General features: G+C 42.8%; 2 protein-coding genes across 5 annotated transcripts in view; both read left to right on the forward strand.

The window, feature by feature from the left end:
* The first annotated feature begins 154 nt into the window (after nucleotides 1-154).
* Nucleotides 155-17,218, forward strand: dpm2 (dolichyl-phosphate mannosyltransferase subunit 2, regulatory). 4 transcript variants are annotated; one of them, XM_067969908.1, is made up of 5 exons: nucleotides 155-236; nucleotides 8,284-8,373; nucleotides 10,451-10,553; nucleotides 12,093-12,198; nucleotides 16,657-17,218. In XM_067969908.1, exons 1-4 carry the CDS (start codon nucleotides 234-236, stop codon nucleotides 12,149-12,151), a joined length of 255 nt encoding a protein of 84 aa, XP_067826009.1. In that variant the 5' UTR covers nucleotides 155-233; the 3' UTR covers nucleotides 12,152-12,198; nucleotides 16,657-17,218. The 4 variants fall into 4 exon arrangements, with proteins under 4 accessions (XP_067826009.1, XP_067826008.1, XP_067826011.1 ...); XM_067969907.1 differs by lacking the exon at nucleotides 16,657-17,218 and having other exon boundaries at nucleotides 12,093-15,596; XM_067969910.1 differs by lacking the exons at nucleotides 155-236; nucleotides 16,657-17,218 and adding an exon at nucleotides 6,990-7,401 and having other exon boundaries at nucleotides 12,093-15,596.
* pip5kl1 (phosphatidylinositol-4-phosphate 5-kinase-like 1) overlaps nucleotides 12,120-18,881 on the forward strand; it is a 55,467-nt gene continuing 48,705 nt past the window's right edge. The window contains exon 1 of the mRNA XM_067969906.1: nucleotides 12,120-12,198. Coding sequence (XP_067826007.1) covers nucleotides 12,163-12,198 — 36 coding nt within the window. The 5' untranslated portion in view covers nucleotides 12,120-12,162. The remainder of the gene's footprint in view (nucleotides 12,199-18,881) is intronic.

Genomic DNA, 18,881 nt, shown 5'->3' on the forward strand with positions numbered 1-18,881 from the left:
AAACTAAACGTTTTTTCGCGCTCCGACACACAAACCAATCCGAAATAAAAAAGGACATGATTCAGGCTGATTGAGGATTAATAACAACGGAGCTTCCGGTTGTAAGAGGCTTCCATGACCTCTGTGACCCGCGGCGAGCAAAAGTGAGCGCTGATTGGTCGACAGGGGAAGACGCGCCGCGACCCTGGCCCGTGACCCCGGAAGTTGATGACAGGGTGGCCGGAGCTGTGGAGATGGTGAGTGTGGGGCGGGAGGGGAGAGAGTCCGTCCGTCGGTCAGTGTCCGGTCCCCGTCCCCCTGCCCCCGTCCCCCTGCCCCCGTCCCCCTGCCCCCTGCCCCCTCCCCCGTCCCCCTCCCCCGTCCCCCTGCCCCCGGTCCTCCTCCTCGTCCCCCTCCCCCGTCCCCCTGCCCCCTCCCCCGTCCCCCTGCCCCCTCCCCGTCCCCCCTGCCCCGTCCCCCCTCCCCCCGGTCCTCCTCCTCCTCCCCGTCCCACCCCCTCCCCCTGTCTCCCTCTTCCACTCTCCATTCGGCCCATCGCCCCTGTACCCTCTCTCTGGAAGAACTCTCCCCTCAGGCCCTGTTCCCCATTTTTTTCTCTTTTAAATTTATTTTTCAAACATCAAATATCTATTCCCATATTAAAAGCCAATTTCGGCCTTCCATGTCCATCTGTTTTTAAAAATCTACCCTTTTCCTTTCTTTTGTTGGTGATCATCAATTTATATTCTCTACTGACTCACTCACTGGCCGGTGGAGATAGTTTTTCCTGATTATAAAATCTCTCATAATTTTGAACCCCTCTATCAGATCTCTTCTTAATCATAGATATAGAAATAGGAGGATAGAACAGATGAATGTGTGGCTAAAGAGTTGGTGCAGGAGGGAGGGTTTCAGTTTCCTGGATCACTGGGCCTGCTTCTGGGGAAGGTGGGACTTGTACAAGTCGGACGGGTTGCACCTGAACCAGAGCGGGACAAATATCCTTGCGGGGAGGTTTGCTAGCACTGTTGCGGGGGGTTTAAACTAACTTGGCAGGGGGATGGGATACAGAGTAGAACTACAATAGGGGGTGATGTGCAGCCAAATATAGAGAAAAAAACAAGTCAGCTTGAAAGACAGGGCAAATATGTAAGGGCAAGGCTGGATGGCATCTATTTTAATGCAAGGAGTCTTGCGAATAAGGTGGATGAACTGAAGGTGTTGATAAACACATGGGAGTATGATATTGTTGCTGTCACAGAGACATGGTTGAGGGAGGGGCAAGACTGGCAGCTCAATATTCCGGGGTACAGAATCTTCAGGCGAGACAGAGGGGGAGGTATAAGAGGAGGGGGGGTCGCAATATTAATTAAAGAATCAATTACTGCCATAAGGAGGGATGATATATTAGCAGGTTCCTCTAATGAGGCCATATGGGTGGAGCTTAAAAACAAAAAGGGGGCAAGCACTTTGATGGGAGTGCACTATAGGCCCCCAAACAGTCAGGGGGAGATAGAGGAACAGATATGTAGGCAAATCTCAGAAAATTGTGCAAATAATAGGGTAATAATAGTGGGGGATTTCAACTTCCCCAATATTAACTGGGATACTCAGAGTGTAAAAGGCTTAGAGGGTACAAAATTCTTAGCGTGCATCCAGGAGAGCTTTTTGAGCCAGCATGTAGAAAGTCCTACAAGAGAGGGGGCGGTACTGGACCTAATTCTAGGGAATGTGGCCGGCCAAGTGGAAGAAGTGCTAGTAGGTGAGCACTTTGGTGACAGTGACCATAATTCGGTGAGATTTAAGTTGGTCATGGAAAAGGACAGGGAGGGGGCCGGAAATAAAGGTTCTAAATTGGGGGAAGGCCGATTTTAATAGGATAAGGCAGGATCTGGCCAAAATGGACTGGGATCAGCTGCTTGTAGGAAAATCCGCATCGGAGCAATGGGAGTCTTTCAGAAGGGAGATTGAGACCATACAATGGCAACATGTTCCCGTAAAGGTCAAGGGTGGTTCCAAGAACTCCAGGGAACCTTGGATGTCAGGGGATATACGAGAATGGATTAGGAAAAAAAGGAGGGCTTTTGGCAGATACAAAAGGCTAAAGACGGAGGAAGCCCTAGAGGAGTACAAAAAGTGCAGGGGGATACTTAAAAAAGAAATTAGGAGATCAAGGAGGGGCCATGAAATAACACTGGCGAGCAAAATAAAGGAAAATCCTAAGATGTTTTATAAGTATATTAAGGGTAAGAGGATGACTAGGGAAAAAATAGGGCCCATTAGGGACAAAAATGGCAATCTGTGTGTGGAACCGGCAGATGTAGGAGGGGTTCTAAATGAATTTTTTGCATCTGTTTTCACTATGGAGAAGGACGATGTAGACATAGAAATACGGCAGGGGGACTGTGATATACTCGAACATATTAACATCGAGCGGGAGGAGGTATTGGCGGTTTTAGCAGGCCTAAAAATGGATAAATCCCCAGGCCCGGACGAAATGTATCCCAGGCTACTGTGTGAGGCAAAGGAGGAGATTGCGGGGGCTCTAACACATATATTCAGAGCCTCTCTGGCCACAGGGGATGTGCCAGACGACTGGAGAACCGCTAATGTAGTACCATTATTCAAGAAGGGGAGTAGGGAAAAACCGGGGAACTACAGGCCAGTGAGCCTAACATCAGTGGTAGGAAAATTATTGGAAAAAATTCTGAAGGACAAAATTAGTCTCCACTTGGAGAAGCAAGGATTAATCAGGGATAGTCAACATGGCTTTGTCAAGGGAAGATCATGTCTGACTAATTTGATTGAATTTTTTGAGGGGGTGACTAGGCGTGTGGATGAGGGTAACGCAGTGGATGTGGTATACATGGATTTCAGTAAGGCCTTCGATAAAGTCCCGCACAGGAGACTGGTCAAGAAGGTACGAGCCCATGGAATCCAGGGTGCCTTGGCACTTTGGATACAAAACTGGCTTAGTGGCAGAAGGCAGAGAGTGATGGTCGAAGGTTGTTTTTGTGACTGGAAGCCTGTGGCCAGTGGGGTACCACAGGGATCGGTGCTGGGTCCCTTGCTGTTTGTGGTCTACATTAACGACTTGGATATGAATGTAAAAGGTATGATCAGTAAGTTCGCTGATGATACAAAAATTGGTAGGGTGGTAAATAGCGAGGAGGATAGCCTCAGTCTGCAGGACGATATAGATGGGTTGGTCAGATGGGCGGAACAGTGGCAAATGGAATTTAACCCGGAAAAGTGCGAGGTGATGCACTAACAAGGCAAGGGAATACACAATGAATGGGAGGACCCTAGGCAAGACAGAGGGTCAGAGGGATCTTGGTGTGCAAGTTCACAGATCCCTGAAGGCGGCGGAACAGGTAGATAAGGTGGTAAAGAAGGCATATGGGATACTTGTCTTTATTAGCCGAGGCATAGAATATAAGAGCAAGGAGGTTATGATGGAGCTGTATAAAACACTGGTTAGGCCACAGCTGGAGTACTGTGTGCAGTTCTGGTCGCCACACTACAGGAAGGATGTGATCGCTTTGGAGAGGGTGCAGAGGAGATTCACCAGGATGTTACCAGGGCTGGAGCGCTTCAGCTATGAAGAGAGACTGGGAAGATTGGGTTTGTTTTCCTTGGAGCAGAGGAGGCTGAGGGGGGACATGATTGAGGTGTACAAAATTATGAGGGGCACAGATAGGATGGATACTAAGGAGCTTTTTCCCTTCGTTGAGGGTTCTATAACAAGGGGACATAGATTCAAGGTAAAAGGCGGGAGGTTTAGAGGGGATTTGAGAAAGAACTTTTTCACCCAGAGGGTGGTTGGAGTCTGGAACTCACTGCCTGAAAGGGTTGTGGAGGCAGGAACCCTCACAACATTCAAGAAGCATTTGGATGAGCACTTGAAATGCCATAGCATACAAGGCTACGGACCAAATGCTGGAATATGGGATTAGATTAGACAGGGCTTGATGGCCGGCGTGGACATGATGGGCCGAAGGGCCTCTATCCGTGCTGTATAACTCTATGACTCTATCTTTATTCCAGTGAAAAGAGCCCCAGTGTCTCCAGTCACTGTTAATTACTGAAGCCTCTCATTCCTGGCATCATCTTAGTGAATCTTTTCCACACCCTCTCCGTGCCCATCATATCTTTCCTGGAGTAAACCCCCCGCAGATGGACACAATATTACATTCAAACAGTGGCCGAAATAGTGATTTGAATCAGTACATTGTGGACCTAGCAGGTCAGTCAGCAATAGTTCCGATGAAGGGTTACACCCAAAAGGTTAAGTTGTCTGTCCTTTCCACAGATGCTCATTGACTTGTGTGTTTCCAGCTTTTGCAGTTTCTTTTTGTTACTTTTTATGATTTGTGTCAGCTTTGCTGAGTGAGAAGGTTGTGGATTCAAGCATCACGTTTTGGGAGGAGGAATGAGAGGAAATATACACTAAATGGTAAAACTTTAACAGAATAGCACAGTCTTAAAGGATCTTTAAAAATAAGACCAGTTGATAAAGCTGTATTTTTAAAAAATCAACATTTATGTTAAATTTCATCTGTCCAAACCACTAACCTATGCCCTCCTGAATTCACGTACAGTCCTCTCCCTATTTTTGTGTCAACTGCAAACTTTGATTTTGTGCCCCTATCCTTGATTCTATGTCATTTATACATATATTGATGTGTGTCATCGACATAACTTAATTTGTTGATCAATTCGCCATTAATGTTAGAACCCAGTTTCTAAGTCATCCAGACCGTTGCATAATGAATTTAGACTTCGTATTGAAAAGGTTGGGTGATATAACACATCCTCGTCTGACTCTTCTCATCTTTGCCCATTTTGTTCACTTATTATCGACTCTGCTGGTTGTTCTCAATAAAGATTCTTAATAAAGACTCCTGCCTTTCCCATCAGGTCCAGTTCTTTGTAGCTCATCAATTCATTTTTCATATTTCACTGTCAAATGCTTTTTCAATCTGTTATTCAGATACACTTCTCTTTTTATTAACTATTCAAAAATTCTCAAACCATATATTCATTTGTTTGTTCATTTTCTACTGTTAAAACCAAACTGTTCTTCATTTAATTCCCAATCCAGTTTACTTTTTTGAAGAGGGGTGGGATTCTACATTCTGCGGTCTGTGATTTTTCTTTTGGGAGCAATATCTGTTGAAGTCCAGGGGCAGGATCCCTGAGCTGTCGATTGTGCGAGAGTTGGGTTATAACCTGTGCACCGTTCTCCCATATTCTGCAGCATCTGTTGGGTCACCACCTGCCTTATTTCACTATACTTTATAGCGTGCTCAACCTCTGATTTAAAATTCTCCAATCTTCCCAGCTCAGCTGTATTATTGGCCTTTTCTTTGGGGCTTGAGTCAGAAAAATGTTTAACAGTAACTTGCATTTATATCGTGCCTTTAATGTAGTAAAACGTCCCAAGGCACTTCACAGTAGCGATTATCAAACAAAATTTGACACTGAGCCACATAAGGAGATACTAGGACAGGTGACTAAAAGCTTGGTCAAAGAGGTAGGTTTTAAGGAGCCTCTTAAAGGAGGAGAGAGAGGTGTATTCTGTTTATCTAGTTATGATATCATAGATTCACATAGAATTCACAGCACAGAAACCAGCCACTTGACCCAACTGGTCTCCATCCTATCATGGAAAGTATTTTTCAATTTACTCCTAATGCAATTGCTTCTTGTATTTTTCTTCCCATTGCTGGTTAGCTCTTTTATTTTTCTCTGGGGCTTTTGTTTCTTGGGTTTTTCTGCAGCTGTTCTTCCATTCACATCTCTTGTGCCTCGTGTATTTTTCCTTTATCGTTTTATCAACTTCCTTTTGTTTAAAATCACCTGGTCCTTTACATTTTCTCCTCAGTTTCACTTAGGTGGAGGATTCCTTGTTACCTTTCCTTTAGCTTTTTCATTCAAGATTTCCTCTGCTGTTCTAACCAGAGCTGTTTGAAAGTTGCCCAACATTCTGCAATGGTACATTTTTATTATTCTTTTTCTGTATCCCATTTAAATGTTCTAAATATTTCCACAGAATATTCCTTTGCGCTCTGATCTTTGAAAACTGCTAATACTGATCCTTACTGAAATTGTGATCTTGTTAATCTTGAGCTTGATTGTTCTCTGCATTTGTTGAATTGTAGCCTCAGTCGGTCTGTTCTTTGTTGAGTTTCTAAAATGCTGGGCCATAGTCCATTTGATTTCTTATCATTTGCTTTTCACTGTCTTTTGGCCCATTCCACATGTGTAACCTTTCGGGTGCACAATTACACCAAGTGTTCATCACAATTAATCATTGCTTTCGACACAATTCTTGGTCTGATTTGTTTGTCATTTCTCTGTCTGTTTCTATTACATTCTCGTGTCTTTTTACTCTTCAGAGTTCATGTTCTTATGATGATGATGAATTTTTCCTGGCTCTTCACAATCTACTGTTGGTATTTTCAGTTGAACTATGTTCAGTTGAAAATTTCAAAACTGAGATTGATAGATTTTTGTTAGGCAAGAGTATTAAGGGTTACGGAACCAAGGCGGGTAGATGGAGTTAAGATACAGAAGAGCCATGATCTAAATGAATGGCGGAACAGGCTTGAGGGGCTGAATGGCCTACTCCTACTCTTATATCAATACTGAATGATATGGTTTCCAATTTCATAAAATATCCCATGAAAGAAACCTCAATAACCTTTCAGACTCTTGACAATCTCTTTGTCGGGGATCGCCTGCATACCATTTCTGTGTTCTCCGTGGCTGAGACTTACTATCTGTCCATTATCCTTCCAGTGCACTTGAACCAAACTCTTCTGTCACCTTTTATATTTTACCCGTATAATATTAGTTTCTCACATTCCAGTATTCCAATCTTTAGGCATTTCTCCTGGTTCTTCAGACACTTAATCTCCATTCAGACTTCCTGTAACACTGATAACTAGAATCAGTGTTCAGAACAAACCTGTAAAGTATCTTTCATTTGGAGTTACATTCGCCCATCTTAATTTTTAAAAAAACCTCACTTGTGTCACTCTGAATAAATAATCGCAGCACCATTTGTGTTTCTTGATTTCCCTCCTGAATGGCCTAGCTATAATTTTAAGATTGTGCCCCCTTGTTCTTGATTTCCCCCACCAAAGGAAATAGTTTCTCTGTATCTACCTTATCAAATCCGTTTAACATTTTAAACACCTCAATCAGATCACCCCTCAATCTTTTAAACTCAAGAGAATACAAGCCAAGTTAATGCAACCTGTCCTCATAATTTAACCCTCTAAGCCTTGGTATCATTCTGGTGAATCTGCGCTGCACCCCCTCCAAGGCCAATATATCCTTCCTGAGGTGCAGTGCCCTAACCTGAACGGAGTACTCCAGACAGTCTGACCAAGGCTCTGTACCACAAGTGAAACGGTAAGTTGGGACTGCTGTGGACTTGGCTTTGGTAGCGGTAGATTCTCACTGTCAGTCCCTATACATCCTTGGTACTGCATGGGGAGAGAAATCATTAGAGAGAGTGCCTCCCTGGGCTGCTCTTGCACACCTTCTAGTGACAGGCTTCAAGGACAACTTTGATAAAGGCCACAGGAGCAAGTTGTCAACTTTCTCAGTTGGAGATGGGTTATGGCCTTGTAAAGATCCAGGAAGTGGAGAAAAATGCCAGAAAAATAAATCAGCTTATCTTCAATCAAAACAAATCAAATCCTCGTTATTCAAATCAGTCGCTATCCAGTGATTAACGGTATGTGTACGGTACAAGTTACCCGTAATTCTGTCACAGTTATCACTGAATTAGAAATCTTTGAACCCACAGGGTGCCGACTGCAGGGTCTGAATGTCACACGGGTGTAATATGGGCTACTCTTTAGAGCTTCTATTATTGAGATAGTGTAGGATAGTATTTGTCTGCACCCAGTCTGTGTTATATAGGGACCTAGGAATGCTAGATGCAAAACGTGGCAAATGTCTACCAATATTCCTCGCCTTTTATAAGCACAAAAGAAAATCCAAAATTGTAAAGTCAATTTGAAGTTATTGATTTTATAAGTCGAATTCATGAGTAAACCCACCTGTTAAAGTTTGAGTTTTACCTGTGGTCTATGTTTGAATACCTTGGGTAGCATGGTATTGGAGTAGTCAGTGAGTTTGCTCAGGAGCTACATGGAACTCTGTAAAAGGGCTGAAGCTTTGTAAGGTATGTTGTAAGTTTGACTATTACTGAGTGCAGCAGAGATAGCCAGATTGTGTACTTCAATGCTGTTTGCTAAACTTCTTCTCGTTTTCTCTCTCTCTCAGGCTACGGGAGTGGACCAGGTGGTTGGGATGGGCCTAGTGGGGTTCAGCCTGCTACTTTTCACATACTACACTCTCTGGGTCATTGTGTTGGTAAGTACTGATTTAAAGATGAGGTGACGTTGTATTAAATATAACTCTATAAGAATTAGATAATGGGAATTTAAATACTTCCATAAATCAGGAAGATGCTGAGCATATGTGTTAACGTCCAGAATTGTTTTAAATTTTTCCATTTTCAGACATCCTTTTAATTGATGTGACATATCTGCATAAGATTATCCACTCTGTAGCCTGTATCATTTTGAAATGAGACCCAGATCTGGGATTTTTTAAATATTCATTCTCGGGATGTCGCTGGCAAGGCGGGCATTTTTTGCCCATCCCTAGTTGCCGTGACTAAGAAGTTAGGTCATCTCAGAAGGCAATTAAGTGTCAACCATGTTGGTGTGGGACTGGAGTCACATATAGGCCCAGACCGGGTAAGGACGGCAGGTTTCCTTCCCTAAAGGACATTAGTGAACCAGTTGGGTTTGTACGACAATCCGAAAACATTCACGGTCAATCTTACTCATACAAGCTTTTTTGGTTCCAGATTTTTTAATCTGAATGTTTATTTAATTACATCACCCTTCTTGACACAAGGCAGAAAGAAAGAACTTGCATTTATAGAGCCTTTTTGATGACCTCAGATTGTCCCAAAGTGTTTCTCAGCTACTTCTGAAATGTAGTCACGATTGTAATATAGGAATCGCGGCAGCCAGTGTGCACACAGCAAGGTCCCACAAACAGCAATGAGTTAAATTGCCAGATAATCTGTTTTTAAAGTGATGGTGATTAAGGGATAAATATTAGCCAGGACATGGGGAGAATTCACCTGCTTTCATTCAAATAGTGCCACAGGATCTTTTAAAGATCCACCTGAGAGGGCAGATGTGGCCTTGGTTTAACGTCTCATCCAAAAGACGGCACCTTCGACAGTGCAGCACTCCCCATGGAGTGTCAGCCTGGATTATGGGCTCAAGTCTCTGGCATGGGACTTGAACCCACGACCTTCTGATTCAGAGGCGAGAGTGCTACCCACTGAGCCACAGCTGACACCTAAAGAGTGGTTAAAACCTGGAGTTTAGCAAACAGCACTGATGAGAAAAAAAAGCTTTTACCGTCTCTGCCGTACTCCAAAGAGTGGTTATTACCTGGAATATCTTCTGCGCAGGGTAGTGGAGGTAAAATCTCTGGAGTCATTTAAAAGGCACTTCGATGCTGTGATAGGTGTCTGTGGAAGGAGGCACTAAATGGGCCCAAATGGCCACCTTGGTCTGTACTTTTTCTAACATTCATCACTGCCCTATACAGTTGGTTGTTCAAAATGTTTTTCATTGTTCTAATGTAAACATTTATTTAAATGCCATATTCAAGCTGATACCCCTCTCCATTAGCCTCAACGTAGTCTATATAATACAATATTTAACATTTTATATTTAAATAATTAAAACAATATTAAAATATTAAACTGATTCCACTGGCTGAAGGGTTGGTAACCAGAGGACACAGACTTAAAATAATTGGCAAGTAAGCCAGGCGGGAGATGAGGAGAAATGTTTTTACACAGCGAGTTGTTACGATCTGGAATGCGCTGCCTGAAAGGGCGGTGGAAGCAGATTCAGTAGTAACTTTCAAAAGGGAATTGGATAAATACTTGAAAAGGAAAAATTTGCAGGACTGTGGGGAAAGAGCAAGTGAGTGGGACTAATTGGATAGCTCTTTCAAAGAGCCAGCAATGGCACGATGGGCCGAATAGCCTCCTGTTGTGCTGTATCATTCTATACGTGATAGAAAAAGCTGAGTAAAACTGTCCGTTCGCCCATATTGACACTTAAAACAATTCTGTTACGTGTTCGTACCTTGTGCCTCCATTTCAGCCTGTGTGTTGTGGAATTCCCAATCAGGTTGGCCATTTACTTATATAATAATCACTAGTAAACAGTCCCACTGTCAGACTCTGGGGCTTAGCTGCCCTGACCTGAGAAGCATTTTTAAGTTTGCTGTACTTTTTTTTTCCTGTCCAATCTTGCAGCTTCCTGATAAGAGTAAAGTGACTTTTCATTCTTTATGCTGCCTTAAATATCGTGAGTAAATCTGCTGACCAAAGCAATTCTTGTATTTGCAGCCATTTGTGGACAGTAGTCATATTCTTCACAGCTATTTCCTGCCACGGGAGTATGCTGTTATCCTCCCTGCTGTTGCTGGTCTGATGCTGGTTTTATTAGTAGGTGAGTGCACAGCTTTCTCTCTTTGTTACCCAGTAATAATTTCATCAAAACATTTAACATAGTTTCTGCCAGCCAGACATTGCTCCTGACCCCTATAGTTGGCTGATTGATGGTGGGAGTTGGTCTCTGTGGGAGGGGAGGAAACTACTGTCCAGATTCTTGTTTTACTTTCGGTCCCAGTTGGCTACTATATAACAGCAATTTAAGACAGGCCTTCAGATTAATGCTTTATGGCAAAAAGGAAAGAGATATTTTTCATCTTAATCAACTCTGTTCTCTGGTGTTTAGCAATTCCCAGTCCCAGTATCACAGGATTCAGTGGTAGGGAGGGTTTGTGAATTACAGAAAAGTGCACCGACCAGCCATTGCATTGTTGATCGTTCTAAAACTGTACCAGTGTTGTCTTGTTAAATTTCACTCCTCTCCACTTTGTAAATTTCTTCCTCCCCCCCCCCCCCCCCCCCCCCTCCACCCCGTGCCTCACACCTTCCTCTGACTAAGAGGGCTGATAGATGGCCTTCTCCAAGGCCTTTGCTGATGGTGTTCTTGAGCTCAGAGCTATGTGGTGTGCCGGCATTTCTTTTTTTTCTTATTTTAGAGGCTTGTGATCTCTCCCAACACACCTTCTGCCTGCACTTTTTTGTAAGACAATCACGGCACTGAGGGAGTGCTGCACTGTCGGCGGCGTCGTCTTTTGGATGAGGCGTTACACAGAGGTCCTGTCTGCCCTCTCAGGTGGACATAAAAGATCCCGTGGCACTATTCGAAGAAGAGCAGGGGAGATTTCCCCGGTGTCCTGGGGCCAATATTCATCCCTCATCCAACATCTCTCAAAACAAATTATCTGATCATTATCACGTTGCTGTTTGTGGGACCTTGCTGTGTGCAAAATCTGCGTTTGCCTACATTAACAACAGTGACTACACTTCAAATGTACTCAATTGGCTCTTAAGCACGTTGGGACGTCCTGAGGATGTGAAAGGCACTGTAGAAATGCAAGTTCTTTCTTTCTATGCCTGTTAGAAACTGGTGAGAGTAGAGTTTGAGTCCACTTGCTGTTGGAGAAGGTGATATTTGAAGTAGGAAAACACAAGAGCTGTAGAAGAAATTAAAATATAGTCAACAGCCATGAGGGAACTGAGAGGTTATAACTTATTGGGAAAGACTGAACAGGCTGGGGACCATTAATATAAGATAGTCACTAATAAATCTAATAAGGAATTCAGGAGAAACTTCTTTACCCAGAGAGTGGTTAGAATGTGGAACTTGCTGCCACATGGAGTAGTTGAGGCAAATAGCATCGATGCATTTAAGGGGAAGCTAGATAAACACATGAGGGAGAAAGGAATAGAAGGATATGCTGATAGGGTGAGATGAAAAGGGGTGGGAGGAGGCTCGTGTGGAGCATAAACACCGGCACAGACCAGTTGGGCCGAATGGCCTGGTTCTGTGCTGTACATTCGATGTTATATAATAAGGGCGGGCATGTGTTGGGCAGTCTCATTGCATTGATGGTGTTCTTTTCTCTTTTCCTCCCAGGAATATTTATTACTGTGGTTATGTGGAAAAACAGAAAACCAGCAAAGAAGACAAATTAAACCCGATTCAAATGGGGACTGCAGTTTATCCATTGTCAACTGTCCAGGTCAGAAAACGGATTAAACGGCGGATTAAAATACAGACAGCGGATTAACAAAATAAACTTTTCTGCTTTGCTGATAGCTGTGAGATGCCATCATACATTGTTTTTTAATGACTGTCTGCCGTATTGTATTAGTACCCCATTCCAGTCTGTAATGGGATTCTACCATCAGCAGATTTGGACAGAGTGCCCCCTTGTGTTAGACTATTAATGCTGTTTCACTGTGAAAATTGAACATTGTGCTTAGTTTGAGTGTATATAAAAAAAAATCAGTTCTGCTCTTAAAATGTTTGACCATAAAGAATCGTTAAAGTAAGAGCAAAATTAGGACTTGTGCAATACATCTGTTTATAGGAAAAGCTGAGATGCAGTCAAACATAATTCTTGTACATTGGAGAGGCTAACAAACATAGTTGAGCTGCCCCAACTATCGTGGAGCTTTAGAAAGCATTAGGGAAAGAATTTAATACGAGCACTGCATTCACCAATTCTGAAGATCACTTGTCAAAGTTTCTAATCTATTATCTTTTTAAACATGATGCGAAACAAATTCCGTGCAGGTTTGCTGCAATCAAGTCTACCGTACAGGAAACCCGGAGACTCCTAACATCTTTAGAGAAAGTACTTTTGAGAATGTTGCAGTTATAATTCATTATAGGTCTGAGGCTGTTGAGGGCTGAGTGCCCCCTACAGCCAACAGCAGCTGAGTTAGACTGAAAATTGTTCCCTAAACCTCCGGGGGTGGTGGGAAAAGAGAGAGGAGAGAGAGAGGGGTGGTGGGGAGGGGGAGGGGGAGAGAGGGGTGGTGGGGAGGGGGAGGGAGAGGGAGAAAGAGGAAAAGAAAAGAGAGCCTTCACTCGCACATGTGCAGAGCTGAACTCCTGGCTAACAAAGTTTTAATGTTTTGAGAGCACTATTGGAAGTATCCAATTCTCACAGCCTTGGCAAGTTGCTGCAGTGCATCCTGTAGATAGCACACACTGCAGCCATGGTGCGCCGGTGGTGGATGGGTTGCCGATCAAGCAGACTGCTTTCTCCTAAACGGTGTCTCTCCCTGCTGTGTTCTGAAGTCAGATCGGGACCTGACTCTGCAGATACACAATCCTTGTGTCACTACAAAGTGGAAATTGCTTTGCGATGTAAAAGTTTGAGTATAACTGGACCCTTGGCATAACGCTGCAGTATTTTAAAAACAACTTGAATTGTGGGAGAGCTGAGCTGGGAATAGTTCTGTGTAATTTTTTTTAAATCATAAAGCACATTTTGTATCAGAAATTGACATTAATAGAAACCAACACAAAGGGATCCTGTTGTTATATTAAAAGTTTCCGTATGACAGTGTAGGAGGAGTCCTGCTTTTACAATACAAATGAGGATGAAGTATAAAATGACCTGTAAATAGATTTATGTGAATGACACGTCTATTAGAAACAAGCAATAAAAATCATTTCAAAGTGAGGGAAAAGGATGTTCTGTTCGTTAGAAAATTAGAATTTCTTGACTGTGGATCTCTGTCAAGACTGAGTGAAACATCCTATTTTTAACTGGGAAATGTTCTGTTCGGAAACTGTGGTTTTATTTTGTTACAATTTCTTTAGTTTAGTTTTGCTTATTTGGATCAAAATGGAACATAGAATCATAGAGTAAAGAAGGAGGCCATTCGGCCCATCGTGTTCATCACATTTTTTCCCTCGCCCTATCCCTCTTCTTCTGAAATGTGGACTCCCTGCGGGGGGTCGCCCCTAGTACCTTGCCAAAGTGAGCGTTCTTCAATTTCCCAGCCTCAACTGTGAGCGTCAGCAAGCTATCCTATCACGGGGTGCATTGCAACGAAGCCTGACTCTGTCCTCATAGACCCTCCAACAAGACCACACCCAGCACAGGCAGTCGGGAGTGGGAACACTGGTTCATTTTTTTTTCTGCCCAACCCTCCCACCCCCCGGCTGAGGCCAAAAGTAGCATCTCTGCTGCTGCCTGGATGAGATAAGTTAACTCAGCCCAGATAGGAGACTGAACCCGAGACCTCCTTGGTTTGTGTGGCTCAGCTACTCCCTGCTTGCGCTTTTGTTTATTTTTGAGTCTAAATATATTTTCTCTCTGGAAATTAAATGTGAGAATATTGTAGCAAACTGCAATGTGTTTACTGTAATTGTGGAAAGTGTTAATACCTGTTTTGGTAGAAGCTGTTTTATTTACCTCAGTTCTAGAATGCTGCAGGTGGTCTGGTTGGTTTCAGAGAATGTTGTGGAAATTTAAAATTAGCAACATTAGAGTTAATTATAGCCCGAGTTCTGTTGTTCCATCTGAGTGTGATTGTTTGTTATAAAGTTCTCTGGATGATGTACTAAGTGATATAGGTGTGGCATGTGACTGACGACAGGAAAAATCACACTAGACTGCATAAAACGTAATGGGACAGATTTTGCTGGAGCAAGCCCTGTTAGACTTGTTTAGGTTTTAAAATTCTTTGCCCACAAAGTTGCTGGAAATGCGAGCTCATAATGGCACAGCGAGGGAAACAGGGCATCTGGGACCTTGGTGAACAAAGGGACAAACAGTGTATCTCCTCAACCAGTGAGATTTAAGGATTGAGAAAGAAACAGAGAAGGAACTGAAATCAGGTTCAGAACGAGAAATAAATAAAGGGAAAGAAAGATTGAATTAAGAGAGAGAGAAAAAAAAGACATAAAGGAAAAGTAAGAAAAGAAATGTAACATTTAAAATTTGACATTTTTAAAATCTAAAACAATTCACAAGCTGAAGGAATGAGACTCCACACTTACAATTGTTCACTTTCTGGACCAGAGAGTTTGACTGGCAGTCATTAACAATTAAAAGGGGATTTACGCTGATAATTACTAGTCTTAACTTTCTGTGGCAAGTTTAATGGGCAATTAAAGTGAAAATGCAGCAATTTCACGAAAATCATGGGGAGGCTCAGTACGAGATGCTGTTTTCGCGAAACTAACAACCAAGTGGTGTGAATCGGCCAGCAACTTGTGGCGATTCACAAATCATGAGGTATCTCTTCCTCAGTACAAGTTGCTGGCCGATTTGCGCATTAATTACAGCGTGCATCGTTCACATACCAATATTTTTTCAGCAAAATCTGGCCCAATATCTTCAGCTTGGCAGAGTAATGGGAGAGTGACTGTTTACACCAGCTCTGATAGTTCGACTAAAATTACTTTTATGGCCCAATGGTCCAGCTCTGATTCTGGTTTTGAAGATCTTGAAATGGATTGGTATGTTACAATATAGGAAAATCTATTTTGTTTTCGAAGTTTCTTTTGCCCTTGTTTTTCCAAGCAAAGGTTCCAGCCCTGTCTCTCCAAGTGTGAAACAATGTCATAAACACACCTATTTTTGGAATAAATCTTAAGGTTCCTCTTGCACGCTGATCCCAGTGTAAAACCAGATTGTTTATTACACACACCCAAAGCCAAACGATGATTCTGCATATTGAACTCACTTGGGAATCATAGGGAGTCCCCAGCTCTGTTTCTTTTATAAATTAATTCTCCAGCATCGCTGTCAAAGCCAGCATTTATTGCCCCTTCCTAGTTGCCCTTGAGAAGGTGGCAGTGGACCGCCAACTTCAACTGCCGCAGTCCATGTGGTGAAGGTGCTCCCACTGTGCTGATGGGAAGGGAGTTCCAGGATTCTGACCCGGTGACGATGAAGGAACGGCAATATATGTCCCAGTTGGGATGGTGTGTGCCACGGAGAGAACTTGGAGGTGATGGTATTCCCATACACCCGCTGTCCTTGTCCTTCTAGGTGGTGGAGGTTGTGGGTTTGGGACCACCAGTCAATATTTTTTCATATTTCCTATCCAGAGATGCTGGACAAAGCAGCAAGGAGAGGAAATGCAGACAATAAATCTTCCCCTTCCCATCTACCTATGTCTAGTTTAGAAACAATCAATTGCTCTTATAAATCATTAAATCAAAATGACTTCCGTCTGTGCTGAATTTGCTGATTTCACCCAGTGACACCACAGCTGCCCTGGGCCGGAGTCTCTGCTTGGGACTGATGTCTGATGATCCCTGCAGCAAAGTGCACACGTGTGATTGTTGAGTTCAATCTCGACTCTGACCCACACCCCACCTCACAGTCGAATAGCCTGCCGCTGACGTTCATTGTCCAGGTTCCTGTGGAGAAAAGCCACTTGGAGGAGCTGCTGACAATGAGGTAGTGCGCCTTAGCGTGAGCTTTTAGGAGAGAATGACTCATATTACCAATGATTTGATTTTCTCTTTTTTAATGTTATTGTTGCCATGAAAACACTGGGAATTTCAGGAGAGACTGGAGATAGAAAATGTAATATTTCTTAAATTATTGTCAGTTCTGAAATATGTAGAGCTATAAATGGAATACTATCTTTTAAAGTACTTGTGACATCTCCTAGCAACCGTCTGAGGTATGAATATTTAATAGTAATGCTGATACATTTTGCAGCCTAGCTTTGCTGGAACACACTGAGCAACTCAAAATGATGTGGAGAGGATATAATTCTCACACGCTGATTGATGTTGAGAAGGAAGGAGACTCGCCCTTAAGAGTGGTGAACCAAGGAAGGAGGTTCCCTCACTGGGACTAAAGAGATTATCACACTCAGTACCTTGGAGAGGACAAGAGATTTTCACTCTCAGTGATAACAGACGACTCCTCACACTGAGCAACTGGGAAAATAGTGCTGAGAAGGAGAATCAGATAAAGAAGCCAAATTTTCTCTCTCGTAGTTGACGCTAAGAGGATCAATATTACCACGGCAACGACAATTGGACCCAGCAAAGGAAGAGGAAGACATTCCAACACAAGTGGTGACGGCCAAGCATGCGGGGAGATGGTCTTGTACTCGATGAGAGGTTTGGATACAGGTTCTCTTGCACAGAGCAGTGAGAGGCAATGAGAAATGTTCTTGCCTTCAAAGTAACAAAAAAATGGATAGATATTCAAAAGATAAATTCTGGATAATCCATATTACTCATGAAGAATTAAACATTTCTGTTCAAGGCTAGTTTTGTATTGTAGGATTTTATTGATGGAACTCTTAATCTGAACGGAATGACAGTGGATAGGACTATAGTGTGTGCTGTTTGTAGTGTAGTTCTTTTCAACCGTATCTTTGATCACCTTCCATAACTCTTCATCCATCTAGCTTGGTGTCCAATTCCCCCCAACCCCACCTCGAACCATAAAGCACCCTGTTGCTTTCTGTGTTAAAGGTGCCGTAGAGGTGTTATTTTCCATTTGGGAACGGCCAGTAATTACTATGGACGAGTGAGTTTTGTATTGGGACCACCTGATACATAGAAGATCTCAGGGAGGGTGAAGGGGTGTCAAAAAAAGTGCCCAGTGGAATTGGTTCGAGTTGAAGTATTGAGTCCAAATAACATGAACATGCCATTGACAATGGAGCACAGAGAGGTAAGTCTGCAGTAATGTATACACCAACACAACACTAAAGCAGATCGGGGTCACGTAGAATTTACAGCACTGAAACAGGCCATTCGGCCCATCTGGTCCATGCTGATGTTTATGCTCCACACGAGCCTCCTCCCTCCCTACTTCATCTCACCCTAGCATGACCTTCTATTTCTTTCTCCCTCATGTACTGATCTAGCTTCCCCTTAAATGCATCTCTGCTAGTCGCCTCAACTACTCCGTGTGGAACTATGCAGCTTAGCACATGGGGAGAGATCCAGTGAAAGGAAGAGGAACGTAAAAAGAAAATGATGTTCCTTTTGAGCAATCTCATTGTAATTGCATGAATTCTGGTCATGTGTACTTTCTGGAAATTGCATTGGTTGCTGCTAAGCATGTGATTGGTTGGATTGTTTCATGTTTGATGACACTCTGGTCTAATTGCTATCAAGCTAGGCCAAACAACTGCGGGAATTCTGGGTTTTAGTTTGTACTGGAACAGCTTTAGTCCCTGATAACCGTGTAATTATTTCCATGGTAACTATATATCCTTGGATGTCGAGTGCTGTGATTGGTCCGCAATTGGGAGAATTGTGACAAAAAAGAAATCTCGGCTGTTACCGGTCTCTAGTTACCATTTGAGTGTGACAAGGAAATGACATTGCAACAATAGTGACATCGCACAGCAATTTCAACTTTTTTTTCTGGTTTACAAAATATTCCATTACATGCAACTCGAAAACTAGAACAAAGTGACATAGCACCTCCACCCCTGCATCTCCCCCACCACCCCACCCCTCCAAAAAAAACCTGACAACTCAAAAAAATAATTGATTTTCGACACTTTATTTGATTCATTTTCCAATCCTTTGGAATCTACATTGAACATGGGAATTGGATATTTTTCATTTTTAAAAAGGAAGCTGAATTTTATTGAAAACTCTCAATTTGCCATTTGGGAATGAGCTATTTTTCTTTTATATTTTAAAATGTCATTCTCCCTGCAGCAGATAATCTATTACTGGAGGGGTGAGGGGGTTGGGGCATGAGGTAAAAGATTTAATTATCTTTTTAATTGCCTCAGTACAAATAGAGAATTCGGAGAACCTGCCTTATTGACCATGGGATCATTCCAGTCAGAAATATGGGCAGCAAAGAAAGAATGAAAGAACTTGCATCGCTATAGCACCTTTCATGACCACAGGGCGACCTAAAGCGCTTTACAACTAATGAAGTACTTTTGAAGTATAGTCACT

Source organism: Heptranchias perlo, chromosome 31 (genome assembly GCF_035084215.1).
Source record: "Heptranchias perlo isolate sHepPer1 chromosome 31, sHepPer1.hap1, whole genome shotgun sequence".
NCBI classification, from domain to species: Eukaryota; Metazoa; Chordata; class Chondrichthyes; order Hexanchiformes; family Hexanchidae; genus Heptranchias; species Heptranchias perlo.